Source organism: Alosa sapidissima, chromosome 10 (assembly GCF_018492685.1).
Source record: "Alosa sapidissima isolate fAloSap1 chromosome 10, fAloSap1.pri, whole genome shotgun sequence".
Taxonomy (NCBI): Eukaryota; Metazoa; Chordata; class Actinopteri; order Clupeiformes; family Clupeidae; genus Alosa; species Alosa sapidissima.
This window is the reverse complement of record NC_055966.1, coordinates 6,460,352-6,481,891: the sequence shown is the minus strand read 5'-3', so window position 1 is coordinate 6,481,891 and position 21,540 is coordinate 6,460,352. Positions and strand designations below refer to the sequence as shown.

At 48.6% G+C, this 21,540-nt stretch overlaps 1 protein-coding gene across 13 annotated transcripts in view; it reads right to left on the bottom strand.

Moving 5' to 3' along the window:
* Positions 1-19: 19 nt before the first annotated feature.
* ubr5 (ubiquitin protein ligase E3 component n-recognin 5) overlaps positions 20-21,540 on the bottom strand; it is a 40,258-nt gene continuing 18,737 nt past the window's right edge. Inside the window, exons 13-60 of one of the 13 annotated variants that reach the window (XM_042107782.1) lie at positions 20,489-20,606; positions 20,090-20,274; positions 19,737-19,846; positions 18,776-18,888; positions 18,080-18,223; positions 17,518-17,629; positions 17,243-17,397; positions 16,892-17,089; positions 15,755-15,965; positions 15,096-15,222; positions 14,737-14,888; positions 14,485-14,580; positions 13,669-13,792; positions 13,432-13,529; positions 13,141-13,295; positions 12,841-12,932; positions 12,509-12,655; positions 12,043-12,161; positions 11,604-11,730; positions 11,236-11,365; positions 10,964-11,124; positions 10,527-10,766; positions 10,159-10,282; positions 9,947-10,058; positions 9,703-9,834; positions 9,338-9,370; positions 8,371-8,628; positions 7,659-7,927; positions 7,218-7,429; positions 6,755-6,988; positions 6,456-6,529; positions 5,767-5,939; positions 5,187-5,312; positions 4,822-5,039; positions 4,494-4,614; positions 3,943-4,288; positions 3,734-3,784; positions 3,557-3,644; positions 3,301-3,445; positions 3,000-3,130; positions 2,769-2,829; positions 2,455-2,633; positions 2,242-2,326; positions 1,936-2,091; positions 1,717-1,830; positions 1,223-1,367; positions 898-983; positions 20-737 (exon numbers count right to left, since the gene is read on the bottom strand). In XM_042107782.1, the coding sequence (XP_041963716.1) occupies positions 525-737; positions 898-983; positions 1,223-1,367; positions 1,717-1,830; positions 1,936-2,091; positions 2,242-2,326; positions 2,455-2,633; positions 2,769-2,829; positions 3,000-3,130; positions 3,301-3,445; positions 3,557-3,644; positions 3,734-3,784; positions 3,943-4,288; positions 4,494-4,614; positions 4,822-5,039; positions 5,187-5,312; positions 5,767-5,939; positions 6,456-6,529; positions 6,755-6,988; positions 7,218-7,429; positions 7,659-7,927; positions 8,371-8,628; positions 9,338-9,370; positions 9,703-9,834; positions 9,947-10,058; positions 10,159-10,282; positions 10,527-10,766; positions 10,964-11,124; positions 11,236-11,365; positions 11,604-11,730; positions 12,043-12,161; positions 12,509-12,655; positions 12,841-12,932; positions 13,141-13,295; positions 13,432-13,529; positions 13,669-13,792; positions 14,485-14,580; positions 14,737-14,888; positions 15,096-15,222; positions 15,755-15,965; positions 16,892-17,089; positions 17,243-17,397; positions 17,518-17,629; positions 18,080-18,223; positions 18,776-18,888; positions 19,737-19,846; positions 20,090-20,274; positions 20,489-20,606 (7,000 nt within the window). In that variant the 3' untranslated portion in view covers positions 20-524. Of the gene's footprint in view, positions 738-897; positions 984-1,222; positions 1,368-1,716; positions 1,831-1,935; positions 2,092-2,241; positions 2,327-2,454; positions 2,634-2,768; positions 2,830-2,999; positions 3,131-3,300; positions 3,446-3,556; positions 3,645-3,733; positions 3,785-3,942; positions 4,289-4,493; positions 4,615-4,821; positions 5,040-5,186; positions 5,313-5,766; positions 5,940-6,455; positions 6,530-6,754; positions 6,989-7,217; positions 7,430-7,658; positions 7,928-8,370; positions 8,629-9,337; positions 9,371-9,702; positions 9,835-9,946; positions 10,059-10,158; positions 10,283-10,526; positions 10,767-10,963; positions 11,125-11,235; positions 11,366-11,603; positions 11,731-12,042; positions 12,162-12,508; positions 12,656-12,840; positions 12,933-13,140; positions 13,296-13,431; positions 13,530-13,668; positions 13,793-14,484; positions 14,581-14,736; positions 14,889-15,095; positions 15,223-15,682; positions 15,966-16,891; positions 17,090-17,242; positions 17,398-17,517; positions 17,630-18,079; positions 18,224-18,775; positions 18,889-19,736; positions 19,880-20,089; positions 20,275-20,488; positions 20,607-21,540 lie in introns of all 13 variants that reach the window. The other 12 variants (XM_042107773.1, XM_042107775.1, XM_042107774.1 and 9 more) reach the window with 12 other exon arrangements.

Below are 21,540 nucleotides of genomic sequence, written 5' to 3'. Positions count from 1 at the left end.
AAGACCAAAGAAAAGCCAGTAGTTGCATCCAAGTTTATTCTGAAATTCCCTACTCCCCCTATACAAGAAAAAATGACTTTCCACAAAGGCAGCTGTGATCTCTCAGTGATAGTAAGTTTTCTGTCATGGGCAGAAGGGGAAGAAAAAATTCATAATCACAGTGTAAATTTTTTTTTGTTAAATATTTTCTGCTGTCATCTTTGGCTGGGGCTCGGCAGACAGTTTCATGTCGAACAGATGATTCCTGGGACATTACAGTTCAAGCCAATGGAACTGAGAGCTGCGGGCTCAACTTCACAAAGCCAATGCAGGAATGTATATTTATTTCAGAAAAAAAATAAAAAATAAAATAAAACAGAAAATAAAATAAGAACAAGCCGTCTGCTTTCACAACAGATCAAAATTACCGCCAGGGATGCGACAGCATTTCTTTAAATTCCATAAAATTGTATAGACAAAAAATAAATCTACAAAAATGGAACTAGTAATATTACACAACAGTAAACATGTTTTTTCGTCAACCTCTACACAAAACCGAAGTTCTTGGTCTTGATGGCTAATAAGAGTTTCTGTTTGAGAATCTGTTTGGAGGAGTAGAGTGGCACATAGAGGCGGGAGATGCAGGTGTTGGCGGTGGGCAGGTGCTGGTCATCTGGAGGCCGGATGGTGATGGAAGGCATCGGCTGGAAGCCCTCCTCGCTAGCCGGCAGAGATGGACTGGATGTCCAGAAGTACACCTGCAGTGGCCCAGGGAAATAATCAGGTTAGTGATACAGTTAACCAATACCGTGGATCAATGGTTAATACTTGTTTGTAGAAAGTTTTTTTTTTTTTTTTATTCAACGTGAAATGACTGTAGTAAATGATGGCAATAATATAGATGGTAATAAGTCTTACCAGATCCTGCCTTTCTGTCATACTCATCTTCTCAACAATGGACCAAAACCAGCGCTTGAACTGTAGAAGTTTCTCAGCATTTTCCCCTGTGAATTCAACAGATGTTAAATCACTGAAGTGATCATACAAAATATGTCAAATAAGAACATGTATCTTACATCTGACATGTAAGAAACAACTTAAGAGCTAGATGTTATATCCACCTATAAATTATTTGATGTCCACCATTTTGAGAGATGCAAGGGCCAAATTCCATTTCTGGCAGAACCTAGTCCTTCCAAGATCTCAACATGGCCTGGTCTGATGTGTGCAGCTCAACCCTTACCCGATTCATCGTTGAATGAGGTGAAGCTGATAAGCATCTGCACATTGACCTCTCCACACCCATTGACCAGAAGCCGGAAGTCCTCTGCTGTGAGGTCCTCCAGGGCATTCTTGGGAAGCACATCTAGGAGACCCTTTCTCATTGCCTGCCAGGGAGCATACCACCATTCCAATTAACGTGTGGGCTCTACAAACCCAGTGTCATGCCTTGACCTAATTATATCCCTTTATTTCCAGAAACTCATGCCTGGTCAGTTACACCATAAAAGGAAACATGGCTGGGCAGAGCTGCCGGTATCTGAGGCTATGCCAGTGACTGACGGCAGTAGCAAGGACAAGATGATACTGTCCCAGAACAACACAAATAAAATGGTACGGACATACAGCAATATCATTATTTATATACATTACATATCAACATATAATGAGTACATTACACTGCAAACAACAACTAAACTTATTTCCCATTTTCTAAGTTCAATACAGCATACTTACATGCAGAGGCTGTTCAGCAACCACCAACATTCTGTGCTCTGCATACTTCCTAACATACTCATAAACATTCAAAGGGGTCACTGGCATGTTCACCCCACCAGACAAGAGCTCCACCTGAGGGGAGAAGAAAACAGATCATTAAGATCACATGGCATTGTTTGTGGTGAAATAAAAAAAAACAATACTGGATGATTCTGATAAGCAGAACTGGATGTGTACCTGTCCAGCGCCCTCCTCTTTACAGAGGTCGATGGCGAAGGCCAGGTCCATGGCTGAGAACACGGCCTCGGCCTCCCCAGCCTGGGAGTGGAGGATTAGCTGCCGCAAGCTCTCATACATCACTGGGTCGAAGAAGGCAAAGTCATGCCAGTTCACCTGCAAACAAATGGCACAGACAGCTCAGAATATGGCACCCTATCAAATGTCCAAGCCACCTGCATTACGTGGCAATGTAACAAATAAAGGGGACATTTTTAAAAAAAATAATAAAGAAAATAGAAAAGTAAACCGCATCTGTGTGCTTACCTTTCTCCCGAGCAGCACTTTGATGACGTGTCTGTTCAAAGTGATAGGGCACAGTTCATTCTGCAGCAGACAAAGCCCTAGTATTCTGGAAAAGGGAAAAAAATCAAAGCCATCACTTAGAGATTCACCATCATTAGATACGGGTCTTTATGTGATCCCTTTAAGGGAGCAGAGGACAATGGAGATGCAGTGGGAGCGGCTGGGAGTGCTTACCTGCCAATGTTGCGGAAGCAGTTGAGTCTGGCCTCCGTGTTCTTGCCCGGTCGTGGGGAGTAGAAGCCCCGTTTGCCCGGTTGGTAGAACAAAGGGGCGTTATCGTCCCCATCATCGGGGTCGTCCAGCTCCATGTCCACCACGCTGCGGGTAGAGCCGTGCCTCTTCCTGTTCTCCTGCTGTAGAGATGGAGAACAGACCCATGTTACCATGGTAAACATTCTAAGTATGCCTAAAAGGAGGTAACAGAACCTTTAAAACCAGACTAAACCAGTGCAACTCTGGTGTGAGCTCTCCAAGGACAAAAAACAAACCTGTGCTTTCTCAGGGGTGTCCAGGACACCGAGGTCCAATATGCTGTCGGCACCGTTTTCCCTGAGAGGAAAACCAAAAATACAAAACATTAATACACAAGGCACGCTTGCATAGGTTATCAATAAAAAACACTCATGGACATTTTCATACTCTGATTTGTAGATGGGCTAAATCAGAGTGTCATTTCAGATTAAGCTTGAACAGAGAGCAGCAGCGGTGGCAGTAATTACCTTCCATGTGCGATAAGGAGCTCCATGGCCTCCTCCACACGGGCCCTCAGGGAGTCCTCACTGGCCAGGAGCAGCAGCAGCTGAGCGGGGGACAGCTCCAGCAGCATCCCTGTGATTTTACTCGCAAACGCCTGCAACCAACACATTACATATTACATCTCCGTTACAAGACAGACAGCAGTATCTGTTGTCCAACCAATTTCCTGATTACAAAGTTATGTTGACTGTCAAAGGTTGAAGATCAATAAAGCATATATGTACATAGATGTATAATTGAAATGCTGTAAGGAGGGAGGTGTACCGGTTGCATGGCGTGTACCCGGGGGTACAGCCGTTCTCCCAGCGCCTGTCTGTGTGCCGGAAGTGGGTCCGGTTCGTCGCTGGGGTTTCCTTCAGAGGCAGGCCTGAAGGGCCGGGTGTCGATGGACAACTGCCTTCTCGAGTCCCTATTTAACACAGGGGCACAGACCATAGGAGTCAGTCTAGGAGTTAGGGGTTCATCTAGGGCAGAGGAGATGACTGCCGTGGAACCACCAACAATACCACCAGATACCCACCGGTCGCGGTCCCGCCGGGAGCCAGCTCGCAGCCCCCCGCTCCTGCGTTCCCTCTCCCGGTCCCTGTTCCTCAGTCGTTGCATGAGATCTAGACACACACACACACACACACACAATAGCGGTCAGTTAACAAAAGCGACAACTAAGAGCTAAAGGCCAAAGCTGTAAAGAGTAAACCTTTCAAATCTTGTTCTCCTATGTTCACGCCCAAGTCAGCGAATGCAGCAACTGCAGCAACAACAGCAACAACAACTGTTTTTGGACTATTTGTGTTAAAATGGACTGTTGAAACTGACAGAAAGCTGCAAGAGATGCAGCAGAGTTAGACTAAGCCATCCTCTGTGATTCTGTGTAGTGTAACGTGTGGTAAAAGCAGGGTTACGTACTGCTAGCCTGCATGCCCTTGCTGACACTCTGCACGCAGTCCAGGTTGGGCAGCTTCTCGTTGGACAGGAAGGCCTGGGCGATGGCCGTGTAGAAGCTGCGCGCCACTCCGCTGCCCTCGCCCGGCTCGTCCTTGAAGGTGACCTTGACGCGGTGCACGGCCATGGGCGTGGTGGTGCAGCGGCGGCCGAAGTGTGTGTTGAGCTGCCGCATGGTCTGCTGGATGAGCTGGTCGCGGTCGCGGTCCACCTCCAGCGCCAGGTCCCGCGACTGCAGGTTACGCAGCTTCTCCATCTCCCGCCGGAACTTAGACTCCTTCACCTCAAAGCCACCCAGCTCTGTCAGGATCTGTCACGTTTGAAATGGAGAGACCGTCAAAATCTCCATACTATTAAACCCATTACCCAAAGGGTTTAAAATGACTCACCAAATCCCCAAAACTACTGTAATACTAATATAATACTAAGTGAATGTTCATGAATAAAAGGCATCTCTTCCTGAGCCCTGAGCTTCTCAGTAAGTGTGACCGGCAGGGACGTGTGGATGGACTCACCGATCCTGGCTCAGCGCCCACATCCTCCATGAAGACTCTTCCAAACAGCTCCAGAGAGAGCCGCCAGCGGCCCAGCAGCATGTCATGAGAGATCACCATTCCCATAAAACTACAGTGGGGTCTGACACACAAACAACACGCACACATTACTCCACACAGATCGGAGACGGACACATTACACTATTTTAATACCTGAGGGAGCTAGCAAGGAACTGGCAACTGGTGGAATAGTAGCAGTTCCCACACAATCAATAGCCATGTCAACAATGCCCTACTGTTTGGCTAGGACAGGACGTTCCTACACTTCCTGGGTAGCTGGTAGTCCTACCTGAAGGAGGGCAAGGGAGGTCCGTCACTCTCGGTCAGGCCGATCTCAGCCAGCAGGCTGCTCTTGAGCTGGGCAGCCAGGTCGTGGGGAGAGGGGCCGGGCTTGGAGGTGTCCATCTCCTGCTCCGCTGCGGCCTGGTCCTCGCTACCCCTGGGCCGTGACTCCATGCTCATCACGTTCTTCATGTTGGCCGAGTACGACATCTTAGTGGGTAGAATCTGTGGAGACGGGGTTCCCAAAGGTTTAGCACGGCTTGGTGACAACTTGGTATGTACTGGTACTTGACATGCCTGCAGCAACTGCCAAGTCTAAAATTGTAAATAATTTAGAAAGAAAGATGTAAATGGGCATACTCCTGTACTTACTCCTTTGCTTACCTCTAGGCAGTTCCTATCCACCGACATGTCAGCAAGACCTTTGCTGGCCATGTAAGAGGAGGAGTACAGCCCCTGGCTTGGTCGACCAAACAGGTCCTCCTTCCTCGCATTGGGCTGCAAAGAGCAGAAAAGGGGGAGACGAAGATGAGTATAAGTATAGTATAAGTATATATACTCTTTTGATCCCGTGAGGGAAATTTGGTCTCTGCATTTATCCAAATCCGTGAATTAGTGAAACCCACACAGCACACAGTGTACACACAGTGAGGTGAAGCACACACTAATCCCGGTGCAGTGAGCTGCCTGCATCAACAGCGGCGGTGAGGGGTTAGGTGCCTTGCTCAAGGGCACTTCAGCCATGCCTACTGGTCAGGGTTCGAACCGGCAACCCTCCGGTTACAGGTCCGAAGTGCTAACCAGTAGGCCACGGCTGCCCCGTAGAAGACAAAAACAAGGAAATTACAGCAGACTCCGATTACAGTCAAAGACGAGAAATTGAAGAATCAAAGAAAACAAAAAAATAACTTGTTATATGGTAGAAGGAACAAGACTGGGGTTTGAGGCTCACCTGTAAGAGGTGGGGCTGATCAGCCAATGGGATGGCTTCAGCCAAGGGCACTTCAAAGGGATTGGGCGGGATGCAGCCCAGGAAGGTCATGGAGTCCGAGCGGCGGAAGAAGGGGTGGTTCTGTCCCGTCTCTGCGGGAACCGGCTCGTCATCCTTGTCTTGCAGCGTGGAACCTGAGAGAACACAACACGGAGCAGAACATGAGAACAGAACACAGCATCCCGACACAAGAAAGCTCATCCAGGGTTCCTGCAAGAATTCTGAAAAGAAAGAATGGATCATCCAGAGGAAGCCATGCAAACATTCAGACATACGGGACATTAAAGATAAATGGCAGCCAAAACCAAAAAGCTCAGAGACCGAGCGAGTCAACACACGTCTGTAGGAATCAAAAGGCTTGTTCCCAGACTGCCTATGCTCCACGGTACCTTTGACAGCCGCTCGCTTCTTTTTGCCTCCTTTCTGCCTAACTGCCTTCCTCTTGTGTCCCTCTTCGAATCCCAATGCAAAACCTAACAGTAGTAGTTGCGTAATAGCATGGGCTTGTTATTTTGGGGTTTTAATGGAAGATTCACACTTTCACGTCAAAAAAAGTTCACTCAGATTTGTTTTCCAAAGAGCACCGACTCAAAAAAGTGAGAGCAGATGTGAATCTCTGGATGCATGTAGCATTCTCCACACACACTTACTCTGATTGGTGTCCTCATCGTTCTCGTGTTCCGAGTCCTCATTGTCCAAACCAAGCTCCAGAATTTCTCGATTCCTTCAGAATAAACAGTTTGGTGAATCTCACATGATTATAATTTTAATTTTATACTCTAATTTTAGTCTGACCAACATCTTAAATTGTACTCTGTTAAATTTAAGTATTATATTGTTTTGTATTTGTATGTCGTTTTGGACAAAAGCGTCTGCCAAATCCCATAACCTAAGAGTCTTCACGGTCAAATGCTCCTATTAAAACACCCTATGCAGGGGACAGACTAACCTTTTGCGGTCCATCTGTGGCGTGTCCAGCGTGGTCTGCTGATTCATGGCCTTGATCCAGTAGATGAGGGCCTGGAAGACGTAGGCCACGTGTTTGAGTGAGCACACGTCCAGCACGGGCAGCACGTCCGAGTGCTCGTCGTTGTGCGAGCGCATCAGCGACAGCGCGTAGTTCAGGAAGTCTCCGCGGGCCGACATCATCCCCTGCCGAGCGGTCAGCAGTGTGGCGGCGCGCCTAGAGCAGGACACAGAGCAGGTCAATCAGCAGAGCTCACATTCACTTACTGCATCCAGGCTCACAATTAATGTGCACGTTCACATGTCCTGCAAGTACGACTCTAAGTGTGTTACAATGTACAGAATGTCACACCACCAAACTATTGTGGCAAAAACATTGTAACAAACACACTTCACAACTGTTGTGGACGAGGAAACGGAATTTCTGAAAATGTGGAGGTGTGTACCTGCGGCCCTCCAGCGTGCGCAGGCTGGGCTCCTCGCGGGCGGTCATGCGCTCTCGGCGGCCGGCGTGCTGAGAGGCGTGCAGCGGGTGGCTGGGGTGACCCGGGTCCCCAGCGGAGGACAGCGCTGAGCCGTAGCGCAGCTGGGCCTCCGTGGAGTCCATGATGGACACCATCCAGTTCCAGGTGGGGATCAGCTTGTCTTCCACATAGTTCTACAGACACAAATTGAGACGCAAATTATGTTACTGACTACAGATCTGGCTTGAAAATTTGTATTTTTCTTATGGGCTGTTGACTGTTAATCACAACTAACAACATGCACAGTAGGAAGAATAATAGTTTCCTGAAACCATATACAAAATAAATAAAACATTTGTTTCCTTCTTTGAATTTGATCTGAGAAAAGATTTGCAGTGTGAGACATGCTGATCCCAGACCCACCTGCAGGTTGACCGCGTCCTGGTAGGTGAGCTTGACGGCCGCAGGATACTGAGAGTAGACCAGGTGGTTGTACTTGGGGATGAGGCCCATGAGGTCGGAGATCTGGCGGATGACAATGCTGTAGGCGCGGGCCAGGCTGCTGGCGGACGTCAGGTAGCTGCTGGAGTTGCTGGCCTCCAGAGCGGCGGCGGCCACCGCAGCACTGTTGCTGATGGCACTGCTGCGACGCAGGTTGGACGGGTCAATGTAGATCAGGCCCGTGGAGCTCGCTGGGGTGGAGGGGACACAAAGTTTATCCGTGAGCATGTTCCTCAGGGTAACAGCATATTTACAGTTGCAAAATCCAAACATTTGTCTTGTGTGCTGACCACAAGTAATCAATCTTGTAGAAGGGTTTTTGCGAAAGCACTAATTGCCTTACATTTCTCATGCTTATTTGAATCATACACTAACAGGTTGTAACACGTTACCTCTGATCTTATCTGACAACTCACAAATCCAGCATAGAGATGGTGTCATTAATCAAAGTCAAGGTGAAAGGTGAACATTCAGACTATACAACAATGAGTGCTCAGCTGAACAAAACGGACCTTCACCAGGCCCAATGTACATTATTAAATGTGATAAGCAAACAGAGTTGCACGTCTAATTGAATATATAAAATGACGAAATGATGAAAAGGTGAATACGGTCGAAGAGGGAGGCGCCTGACCTGCAGGAGTGGAGGTGCTGGACGGGGCGCCCCCTGCTGCCCGCTGGCTGGGCGTGGTGCGGACGGCCCACTGCATGGAGCGTGGCGCCTGGGCGGCGCTGTTGGCGTGCGCCGTGCCCGTGGTCCTCTCCAGCGGCTCGTCCACCAGGAACGTCTCCTGGTCCACGTCGTCGCTCTGGCTGCTGCTGCTGTCCGAGTCGCTCGAGTCGTTGGACTGCGAGTCGTCCTCTGAAAAGAAGGCAGGGACACTGCTGGCACCTTGAAGGGGAAAGTGGAAGGAGGAAGAGAGTTCAAAACAGAGAGGAGGGGGAGGAGGAGGGAGGCGAGGAGGAGGAGGAGGAGGAGGAGGAGGAGGTGTCAGTGTGGCCATAACACAGCAGAATGCCCCCAACGGGAGTTGTAGGTTAGTGCTCCATGCCAAACCATTACCATCTCAAGGACACCTGCCACTAACTGTGCTATCTCTAGACACCACAAACACTACGAGGCACACAAGCACCACACAAGGCATGGACCGCTGCTGGAGTTCAGACTAAAGCAAAGTTCAAACACAATCAACACAATCAAGTGTGTGAATCAACCTGTGTGTGAGTGTGTGTGTGTGTGTCCTCTCGTTCAACCAGTGGTGTTAGTAGCAGATGCTGAAAAGCGTAAGATAAACCAGATCAACATCCTTTTTTTTTTTGCTTAAACTAAAAAAATAAAAGCGTGATTCTATCATGTGTGCATACATCCACACAGGTTAGCAGGAACAAGAACCACTCAATCTAAGTTATTTTTTATATTAGGGGGAAAAAAGAAACAGCAACCCAGTTATTGGTTTACAAAGCACGTGATCCTGGTTGAGGTGGGGGGGTGGGGGCTGGTGATCTACACTGAGGGCACATCTCCACATTAACTCTGTGTGCAATCGCCACGATCACTCGGCTCCTGACATATATGCATTAAGACAAAGAGAGGCCCATACCAAAGATGGGAAATGCCAGGGACACCCTACTGCCTGCAAATGAAATAGAGGGCGTTGAGCTAAACACTATATCGCATTCCAGCAGAAAACAAGTGCTAGTCATGAGCTCTGAAACAGCTAGCAACCCCATCAGTGTCAGTGGCCAAGTCGCTTTTAGAATTTCATCTGTTCTCTATATGGAACTGACATATTCCCAATTCCCAATCCCCAGGGCAAACACATTAGATTCTACACAGATTTAAGTATTAATACAGACTCCTTGAGTGGTGACCATAGCAGCAGAGTAGCAAAAAGCTTGTCTTTGTAGGTCATACATGAATTACTAATTATTTCACATTCCATTCGTCATTACTGAAATTACACACCTGCTTCAGATCCGGCAGTTGCTGCCGTGACAACACTTCTCCGTCCACTAGCATTGTCCTGGTTGCTGTGGTTACTCTCGCTGTCACTCTCTGTCTCCGCGGCAGCAAGGAGATCCAACTCCATGTCACTTCCTGTAGGAGGTGCAGAAGATAAATTAACTCCATTGCCAGTGACCCTGTTAAGTTGATAACCTGGAGCGTGTGCGATTGTGGAGGCGCGAGCGGCACTCTGAACGGCACTCACCGTCCTCATCGTGCTCGTCGTGCTGACCCTCAGCCTCTGCGTTCTCCTCCCCCTGCTCCTCCTGGTCGTCATGGTGATCCTCCTCTCCAGCAACACCCTCCACTACCTCCACCTGACCACAGAAAATCTTTTAGCGGCATGTTCTTCAGGTTAGAGGAGGAGGAAGCGCTGATGGAAACGGTTGTCAGGGGGGGTCTGATGGGCTTTCTTACCTCCTCTACGTCAGCGGACACAATGTCGTCCTGCTCCTCGTCGCGCCCGCGGACGGGCTGGGATTGGCTGCTACGGTGGGGTTGTGGGGTCCGGATGATGTAGGACGAGGCAGCCTGACTGGAGCTGAGAAACCAAAGCACACATAACAAGGATGCATGTAAGCACAGAGGAGCACAGAGACGAGACTAAAAGCAACAACACCACCACCCAGACACAAATCTGATCGCTTTCATTCAACACTCAAGACTTAATCACAAATATGGAAGTCTTGGAACATGCCATGGGTCACAAAATGGCCGTCTTTCCTTGTTCTTTAGCATCTCCTGACAAGTGGTCAAGGAGGACGCGTGGGCGGCGTAGGACTCACTTGCTGGACTGGTCAGGGGAGGGCCTGGGCGGCAGCGGCTCCACGGAGAAGAGCTCTTCGCTGCCCTGCACGGCGTCGATGCTGGTGCTGGCCAGCGTGAAGGGGGCGGTGGGCCGGGCGATGCCCATGCGCACGGGCACGATGAGCGACTCGGCCACGTTGCACAGCTCCTCCACCGCGTACGGCAGCAGAGCCTGGAACACACGCCGGCACTTCCCTATGGGCTGCGGGATGAAGTTACTGGGGAACAGAGAGGACATACAGCTTCAGCTTCACTGGATCATTTGTCATACAAGCCATAGAAAACCTAGCTCAGAGAAATCTCATCTAAGTGACAGATCTGCAGTAAACAAAACATTGGAGCTAGGTACATGTGAATATAAAAAGGCCAGCGTTAATATTTAGGACACCACAAATATACGGAGGCCAATGCTTACTTTTTCTTCTTTGACGAGGCCATCTCCACGCTGAGGATGACAAACACACGGGCCACTGACCGCAGGAAGCGTCTGGTGACGGTCACCGCCTCCTCCCTCCTTCCAGGGGTGTACTTATTCTGCAGCTCCTTCACCAGCGTGCCCAGGAGCGTGTCGATGAACTACAACACACACACACACATAAATATCATGCTTAGGCCACACAAACAAGTCAACTGGAAATGATGAAGCTGTTGACCCGGCGAATCCTGAGAGTGTGAGACGGCGCTTACCGTGATGTCCGGGGCACACTTGACGATGAGGCAGTGGGTGAAGCAGTCCAGCCGGATGGTGCCGCTCTGCTGGTTCAGGTACACCTGCTCCTCCGGGAGGAGGTGGGCGATCCTACTGCTCGCACTCAGCCTGACACAACACACACACACACACACACACGTTGTGTTTTACTTCCACCTCGGCCTCTCTTTCACATACACTTTACAAACTTAAGGAACACATCACTGCCACCTACAGTCCAAAGTTCACAATCACATCTAAGTTCTAAAACAGAAACACTCTCCACAATTAGAATGCTATATGGATACCTCTACACTGGCCATGTGGCAGCAGGTACTGATCTGTGATGAGAGAGGAGGGGGCTTACGGGTCTTTGTTCTCCTGGGAGCCAAACATGATCATGGACTTGAGGGCGTTCCAGTCCTGCAGGACGCGCTCCAGGGCCAGCTGGGCGAAGCGTGGTGGCTCCAGGTCATGGTCCGGCATGTCCGAGTCTACAACGCGGGCCGACACAAGCGCAAATAATCAGTGACTCAGGGCCTCGAGAGCCACTGCGACATGGTAACTGACACCGTGTGGGAAATAAATCCCTCCGGTCAGCTCAGAAGGTTGTGAATTGCCTATGGCACAGTGACAGCGTGTTTATTTTTGCGAGAGTAAATCATATGCCCTATAATTTTTTATGCTCGACACAAGAGCGACTGCTGTGAAAATGTCAGGGCCTGTTGAGGGACCGACTACCAGTCGCATGCAGGCAGGCATCCGCAGTCACACACATACACACACACACGCACGCACGCCCTTACCCTCTGCACTGGCAGCTTTGCGATTGCGGTCTTCTCGGATGCGGGGCGGCCGGTACTGGCAGTGTTCCACACTCTGCCTGGCAACTGTCTGCACCAGGAACAGCAGGATGTGCTCCCCCCTGCAGGCATCAAGACAGCAGAGAGAGAGAGAGAGACGCACACAGAAAAGCAACGACAAAGGAGGAGAAATAGAGTGTGCAGAGAAAACAGAGGACGAGAAGGATGAGTAAACAGAACATTCCTACATGTGTACATACAAATGCAGTTTTACTGGAGCATGAAAACACACAGCTAATCCCTTAGCACATGCTCTACATCAGACTGATCACTTAGTAGAAAAGCGCATGAGCAGAAGGCTTTACTTGGGCTATCGCTACATTATTACATTAAGCCAAAGGACAAGGTACTGTCTTAAGATGAGCTAGTCTACTGTGTGTAAGCTCAGTAAGTGTGCGAGTGTGTGCACCTGCTGTTGGGGGTAGTGACCAGGTTGGTGGTTGTGAGGAGCCTGTAGAGCAGGTCCAGACGAGCAGCCTTCTGCCCAGCTATCAGCGTCTTGCACTTGCATTTCTCCCAGCAGTCGCAGTACGCAGTGGGGGAGGTCCTCTTCAGCCTAGAAACATACACAAACAGTAGAACCTTTCAGTTGCTCATTCATTCTGTCGGTGTAGCCCTACAATATATGAAGCATCAGCTGAGAAAACTACTATTAAATGATGATCCAAAAAAAAGGACTTATTTGAAAACAACAACATGGGAGAGTGATTTAGAGATTGCATGGCACAGTAGTGTACGCACTTGCAGTCATGTCCCTTGTGGCAGACTCGGGCACATTCGGTGCAGCAGCACAACGATTCCAGCAGGCCGCAGGTCCGACACTCAAAGATGTCCTTTAGAGGAGAAAAAGGCAAGTACCACAGTGAGGATCAATAGAATACAAAACAATCAATCAATCAATCAATCAATCAATCAATCAATCAACATCTGTCTGCATCTTTATTCTACTTAGCAACTCATTCAGTCTAATTCCAATGTAACTATCTGTGGCAAATGTACCTGTGCCAGGTGTGACTCGTTTGTGTCAGTAGTGGCGCTCACCTGATTGATGTGCTCGGCACCGGTCCAGGTGAAACTGCAGGTGTCGTTGCAGCAGAGCACGTAGAGGGGCGAGTCATCCGGGTTGGTGCCCGAGGGGCAGATCATCTCCATGAACAGCGAGTCGGCGTCCTCCTTCTCGCCACTGCCAGACTCCCCTAACACAAACAGATGGATGCCTTTTAATGAAGCGCACGCCTACTGCAGCTGGAACCCTATCAAAGGCAAACGCGACGTGTTGCCCCACATTGGCAAACAGACGGGACTGGGGGGGTGTGTGTGTGTGATCCTTACCCTTAGCGATTTTCTGCGCCGCTTCCAGGACCGTGATGGCTGCTGGGTAGGCTCTCCCGCTCACTGCCAGCATGAACGGAGTCATTCCACGTGCATCCCTGCCACACACACACACACACCATCAATACATGCCAATCATAACTCCTCTCTCCAGAGGAGGACAGAATGTGGCACAGCGCTGCCAAGGGAGTGGGCTGGGGTGGGTGCGTATATTAAAAGCAAACAGAGGGTGCGTACTTGGCAGAGAGGAGCTGGCGCAAGTGAGGCCGCAGCACCACGCTGTCACACATGAGCTTGAGGATGAGGTGAGCGTTGGCCTTGCGGTCTTTGGACTCCACCACTGAGGGCTCAGACGACGGCCCTGCCCAGGGAGAGACACAAACACACACGACACATTAGAGCTGGAGCAGACGCCCTACACAAGAGGCCATTTAAGGCCTTTCACTGCAGCACTGTGTGAACGATGGTGCACAGCCAGACAAACAGATGTACCAAGCCAGAATGACACACTGACTTTCCCCAAAGCCATGAATGGAGATGCACTCAACAGATAGATATACTACGCTCCCGTCTGAGCCTGTCTGTAGGTTTCTGTTGTCTGTGCTACTGTGTGCAATGACGTTGACAGGGTGACCAGACTCACTCAGTGGTCAGTGGAGGTGCCGAGACCATCTGAGGTGCCAGTGCCCGTCTGTGTCTGCTTCGGTGTTGAGTGTGCGTATTTGAATGCACGTAAGCAACTGTGGGAACAGGATGGCTAAGCTCACCCATTATATTGCAAATGCTCAGAAGGTGAAGGGCCAGAGTGTCAGAAATGAGTGTGTAGGTGAGCGCATAAGTGTTTCGGTGTGTATGTGAGGTCTTGTCCGTTTGAGTGTGTGAGATGTACATCTGAGTGTGTGTGAGCGTGTGTGTGTGTGAGATTGCATCGGAGCGTGTGCAAGCGTGTGTGTGTGAGCGCGTGTGCGAGCGCGAGCGTGTGTGCGAGCGTGTGTGTGAGCGCGTGTGTGCGAGCGCGTGTGCGAGCGCGTGTGTGTCTGTGGGCGGGCTCACCGGGGATGGTGGAGGTGCTGGGGCCCTGGCTGGTGCCGGTGGAAGCAGTGGTGAGGGAGCCCACTGCAGGGGCCAAGATGAAATCAATGTCACCATCTAGCAGAGAGAAGCACCAGGGCGAGAGGTTAGTTAGGCTGCCGGCGTGGGAGGCATGAGGGGCGACGAGGCTGGAGAACAGGCTGCATTTATGGAAGGGCACCAGCAGCAGCCCTGGGAGCCGAGTGGATGTGGCAGTGGATGTGGGGAGCTCACCTGGATCCATGGGAGGGGGGTCCGGCACCCAGCTGGGGGGTGCGATGGGAGGGGACACGGGATCCTGGTGGTCACTGGAGGAGGGGCCAGACTCATGGCGTCCAAGGCCTGCTGCTCTGAGGGAGCGTCTCATCATCTCTCTAAGTCGCAGGCTGGAGAGTGGGGGGTGGGGGGGGAGGGACAGCCATTAACACATCTCATACACAGGAAAAAAAAAAAAACACATTAAGATCTGGACACAGTGCTCAAAACGTCCTGTGCAGGATTTAGCTGAGCTAAAAACCGCGCGTTTGAGGGAAAGATTTTGGACACCATTTTTGCATTACGACATTGTGGACCAGCAGCGACTGGCGTCTCACCCTCTGCTGCTGGAGGAGCCGGTCCTGTTGCCCGAGCTGTTGCTGGACACCACCGAGATGGCGTTAGCAATGGCCTCCACCGCCGACAGCCGCTCCGCAAACGTGTTCCTCTCCGAGCGCTCGGCTTCTGGAAGACAGGGAGGCTTGAACAGTGAGCCGCAGTGAGACAGGCGCTAGCACACCACTAGCTTCAGAGCCCCACTACATTAAAAAAAACAAAAAACTGCTTCTGCTTTCGCATCTCTAGTCCAGGCCCATAAATGAGATATTTATGACTCCAAGGGAGGACAACTGAGAAGATCCTGCCACTTTTGGATAGCTGCGCATGTCATTATCTTTAAGCCTGCCAGGGTCCTTGCAGAACTCCCCCTGCGGCGTGGACAGGCAGACTTGGACAATGAGCCATAGCAGTAACAAAGCAGCCGTCCCTGAGGAGGACAGCTCTACTAAATTAAGAAGCAGGCTTCTGCATTTCTATTCCAGTTTCTAAAATGAGATATTTATGACTAAACTATGACAAGGGTGGAAAACAGTGAAGCTCGGAGCACTTTTGGATAGCTGTGTATGTGATTATGTCTGAGCCTGACCGGGTGCTTGTAGGACTGCCCAGCTGGCCTGGCCAGCCTCGGCTCTCGAAGCGGCGGCTCGGCGGGCCGTACCTTCCTCCTCCTTGGTCTCCTTGTTGCTGACGGGGAAGCAGACGGAGACGCAGGCGTGCAGCACGTTGCGGTTGCCGTCGCAGCGGTGGCCCAGCAGGGCGTCGAGCGCGTGCGGGTTCTGCTCCAGCAGCACCGCCTGCTCCAGGCCCGCCAGGTACTGACGGCACGCCTCGTAGTCGCAGCGCAGCACGTGCTGCATCAGGGTCTGCTTCTGCACACACACACACACACATTTTAACACAATGTCAGTTGGTTCATGATGCATTAAGTATGATTCAAGCAAGTAGCACGATCAATGAAAAAAAAATCTATTTTATATACATAGTCAGTGTTTCCCACAGAATTGGATTCAATTTGTGGCGGTAGCGGAGTTGGACAACGGGCGGGGGGGGGGGGGGGGGGGGGAATATTAAGATCGTCTTGGTAGTGTATAGGTTTGTGATTAACACAGTTAAAAGGCTGCTGATGTGTGGATGCAATTCATTTCACTTTTGAATTTTGGAAAACATTTACCATACCATTTCCATTGGGATTTTGCAAACATTCAGTGTCGGAGTCAATAAAATGAGCCCTTCAACGAAATTGACAAGCAGCTGTAAGTAGGCTAAGCATGCTAAATTCGACATCCAAACAGTATTCTGACGTTAACTTTGAGATACTGCTTGATTGCATAACTTAACTTAGTTTAGTCTCTTCAATGTAGCCTACTATGTTATGTTGCTATATTTAGCCAGACGTCTTCTATGCAATGCTTCTATGTGGCAACAACAATCCTTCAACAATCGTGAATAGCCTACTTTGTTAAATGCACATGCAGAGGAGGGGCAGCAGGCTACGAGAGAGAGCGGGGCGGAGTAAGGAAAGGCTGCGTGCTTAAAAAGCGCAGCTCAAAGGCAATGCAAGGATTTTCAAATAAATTAAATTAAGTTAAACATAGAATATTAATCTGTGGCGGCCAATTTTGATTTCATGGTGCCCCGCCACAGATTAGTCAATGTATGGGAAACACTGATAGTAATAGTAAAATGCACGCTAAAGAAGTCTTGAAAAATGGACAATCCAACAGAAGTATGAGCGTTAGAAGTATCCTAGATGAACACTCTAAGTGATCCCCCAAAACTACAGAGCAGCCTTTACCTCCACCGCCATGATTATGACAGCAGCTTTCTTTTTGATGGTCGAGTTGCTGGGGAGATTGACGAGAGAATGCACTCCCATGCCTAAGCTGGTGATGGGCGGCAGATCCAGCCAATCAGGGTCTCTTATCCCACCCATACAGTCTTTGGCCATGGGGTAAATTGTGCCATTGCCATCGCGCAGGATAATTGGAGATTCCTGAGTCCAGAACAACCATAAGATGGAAATGAATGAGCAACATGATATTTCCAGGCCTTTCCAGACCGTAAAGAATGTAATTTCAATCTATCAACATCAAGAAGAAAAAAAGCAAAGAAAGAAAGAAAGAAAGAAAGAGAGAGAGAGACTGACCTGTCCTGCGGTGAAGATGGCCACGTTGCGTTCGCTCTGACCCAGAAAAGCCAGGTTGCTGGTAGGAAAATGATTCTCCTGCTCAGCTTTCCCACTTGCCAAGTCAAAGATACAGTACCTAACCCAACTGCCTGTTTTCAACACGGCATGGACTCCTGCAGCAGAGAGGGAGAGAGGGAACGTCAGCGCCTTCATAGCACATCAAGAGACATACACCAGAGAATGGAAACAAACCAAGACAAATAGGATTTGCTCTTAAACAACGTGGAACTGACCTTTGGAGTCAACATTCACGGCTAGAATTTCAGCCTTTTCTGGGATACAAAGTTTTTTAGGTGTGCGCTGAAAGCAATCAGGAACTTTAGGAGTTCCCCCAGTTTTTACAACCTGCAGACGGAAAGAAAACAGCGAATTAGTGAAACGAGACACAGTTGCAAGCAGAACCTCTTCAGCTTATTCTAAAGGGTGACTTCTCGCATTTTATTTCTGTGTTGAGCATATATCTAGTTGATCTATTCTGGAGCCTGGGTATGCATCTGTGTGGTATGTGAATGCTATGCTACAGCGGACTCTTGAATGTGATCATAGATAAATATAGCACTACAAGTGTGCACATACAAATCAGCACCTATAACTGATATTCAGAGGTGCCACTAGCACTGTGTGTGTGTGGGGAGAGAGAGAGAGGAGAGAGAGAGAGAGAGAGAGAGAGAGAGAGAGAGAGAGAGAGAGAGAGAGAGAGAGAGAGAGAGAGAGAGAGAGAGAGAGAGAGAGAGAGAGAGAGAGAGAGAGAGAGAGAGAGAGAGAGGGATAGAGAGAGAGAGCATGCATGTGTACCTGTAGCTCATCTATTCTGAGGAGCCTGCAGTCTTGCAGCAGTGAGGAGGGGTCAGAGTCAGTGGGAGCTGCGCTCTGGCTGCTCACGCTGCTCGAGGTCCCTGGAAATTTCACAGCAACATACGCACCATCGACTTTTAGCACCTTGAGTTCAAAAGAGAAAACTGTTGCAAATGAGGCGTCATGACAAGGCAACACACAGGACAGGACAGACACAAAAGACAAAGAGAGACAGAGCATACAATTCCAACAGCAGCTGGACTCATTTCTTACAATTACATCTACACTAAATAAGAGGTCTATCTTTACAATCCATTTCTTTACAAAATTTGAAAATCTTAAGAGAAGTATCTCTAATATACAATGGCAGCCATTCAAAATGGCTATACATTTGTAAAAAAAAAATATATATATATAGACAATATATACATTTATTTTCCAATACAAAGAAAAAAAATAGAAAAAACAAAATAATGCTATATCAAAATATCTTGTCTACAGCTTGCCATAAGCAGACAAGATTTACAACAGTAGAGAAGTAGAAAAACAAAAGCAAACAAACAGCCAGTTGTGTAAATATTACAGCTCCACCATCTCCATGTCTGTACGAGTGAGAAGAGAAAAGACAGCAGAGGGGACAGGCCAGGAGAGGTTCTCCTCCCCGAGCTGAGCGGGCGCTCCGCAGGCACCACCCACCTTTCCCACGGGGACGTTTTTCACGTCCTCCACAAACACGACCTCGCGCAGAGGCCACTGCTCCTCGTTCACCTTCTCCTCTTCCTTAGGGGCCGGGGTAGAGCGCCGCCGCTCTGCAGCACAGCAGGACACACGTTAGACACACACACACGCGCACGCACGGCTACACCGACCCATGCCAACGCTAAACGCACAGAACCTTTCGGAGAAGTCCGGCTACATCATCCTATCCCCATCCCCCATGAGAGCAGCAGGAATTTAAAAAAAAAAAAAAAATAGGCCATGATAGATTTTTTTCGCTTGTGCCATTTTTGTTAGGGGATTGTCAAGAACCGACTATTGGTTTAGTGTACGAGTCTGTCTGCTATTTGGAATCTTGCTCCTCATATTACTGTGTTAAAAATATTCACCACAGGATGAATCATGTTCCATAATTCCGAGCTACTTCTGGACCCAAAACAGTTGATCTGTGCAGCATTTCTAGGCCGAAGCATTCATTATCATGTAAAATAAGCCCTGGATTGATTTGCCGCATGGTGAGCAGTATCATTTTGGAAACGGAAAGCATTTTTTAAAGGGTCTGTTATTTCAAACAGGACCCGCGCTTGGCAACAGCAGTACATTTCTGTGCTGTCAAGACACATAGAATTCAAACTTACCTCAAGCACTAAGGACATTCTCTCAAGAGCTTCCCTTCAGTTAGGAAAAAATAATTTGTGCGGCTTAATTCCATGCACTGATATTAACTGCATATTTGGAAACCAGACATCATCCCACAAACAAGTGTATAAGTTCTGGAAACCTTCTATTTCTAGAGACTTCCTCCAGATCTCTTTCTTGGCCATGCACTCTTCCTTTCCAAGTTACAAACGGTATTAGTACTATATATATATATATATATGTGTGTGTGTGTGTGTGTGTGTGTGTGTGTGTGTGTGTGTGTGTGTGTGTGTGTACTTACTGTAAGGCAGGGAGGCGCTACTGGCGATGGAGGAGGCGTCGCTGCACGTGGAGGCTGGGGAGGGAGGGGGGCCCATCTCAGTCTTCACCAGCTCAGGCTTACTCTCCGCCCTGCACAACACAGAGCAGCATGCCAACAGCACACTTACTACTATTATAGCAGCACATCTAATGCGCACACACACACACACACACACACGCCACCATGCACCATTTTACAACAACAGACTGCTTTAAAAAAAGACTTTAAAAGGAAAAAGAAGAGAAAGGAGAAACAGTTCAGAAGTTCTGAAGACTCATAAAGAGGAGGGGGGATTGAGTATTCAGCGGAGCGGGGGGAGCTGCTAGTCTTACTTGGCCTCCTGGGTCTTAGTGCTCTTCTCCATGTTCTTGAGGCTCTCCGGCGAGCGCAGTTGGAACCTGCAGCTCTCGTTCATGTTCCACACCGACTCCAGCAGAACGCCCACCTTAGGGATGCCGGCGTTGACAGAGAAGGCCACCGCTCCAGCATGGTACAGAGGGTTATTCCTCAGGCACACCTGCAAAGGTAAGAGCTATGTCTTTAGACAGATGGTCTTAGATCTTAGATGGTCTTGTATTGAAATGAAGACTGGCACGAAAAAAACCCTCATTCACTTAAAAAACTTGTACAGTTTAACACCAGCAACACATATAAAAATGTCCAATGATGAATATTTATAGTTTGGTGATCTAGGACCGAGCAGACTTCTGAAAACCGAGAAGTTTCTAGACCTGGGTTCCCACGGTGATGTTGGGTATGGACGAGATGCCAGCACTGGACTTTGGCTTCTTGTTCTTGGCTCGAGCCTTCTCCAGCATCTTCTTCCGCTGACTAAACGGCACCACACCCCTGGGAGGAAGACAAAATGACGACTTTAAGCAACCAGCTGCACCACCCTGAAAATGCTTCACCACAATGTAATAATAGTCAGGGGGCCAAAACTGATATTAAAACTCTGTCGGACACTTTTTGGTACAAGCATACAACCTATCCAGTATTATTATTTAACCCCTTAACATGTGTTCTAGCCAGGTTGTCAGCTTAGAAAATGTTTTTTTGTCCATTTTAACACTATATTCTTATAAGTGGTAAACGCAGATTTTTTCCCCAAAGTGCTTTCATTTTCTTCCATGTTACCTACTGTAATTTTGGGCAAATGTGCAATATAATCCAATTTATGTGCAAGCATGATCATTAAGGTGGTTGTCAAACTGATTTTTGTGTGTGTGTGTGTGTGTGTGTGTGTGTGTGTGTGTGTGTATGATTTCAGGCCAATTTGTTGGTTTCCTGCTCAACATGACATACCAACACTAAATGTTGAATATCTCCACAACCACAAGGACCATATACATAGAAATAATATCAAATGAAAGCCAACACTCATGGGCTGTCTGCAGAAGTGTCAGAATGAACATGTATTGTACAGTGTAAGAGAACAGAACCAGAACATGAAAAAAAAAATAATCTTCACCTAAAAAGAACCCATTTTCAAAGTGAATATCAGCATGGAAACATAACATAGTATCCCAAAACCTCTATCAATCAGTACAGTTAAAGCTTGTAGGGAGAGACAGTGCAATGCTGCACAAGTTGTAATTCTTTAATGTCAAGGCAGCAATGTAGAACTGTAGATGGTGGTCTATGGTGCTATTTGACTTCATTAATGTACCAGGTTGTAACACAAATTATATTTAATTGACATATCACTATAGTTATTAATTCCATCCTAACATAACTGCTCTCTCACTTCTTTAGGGTAAGGGGTTAGTAACTAGTTAGTAGT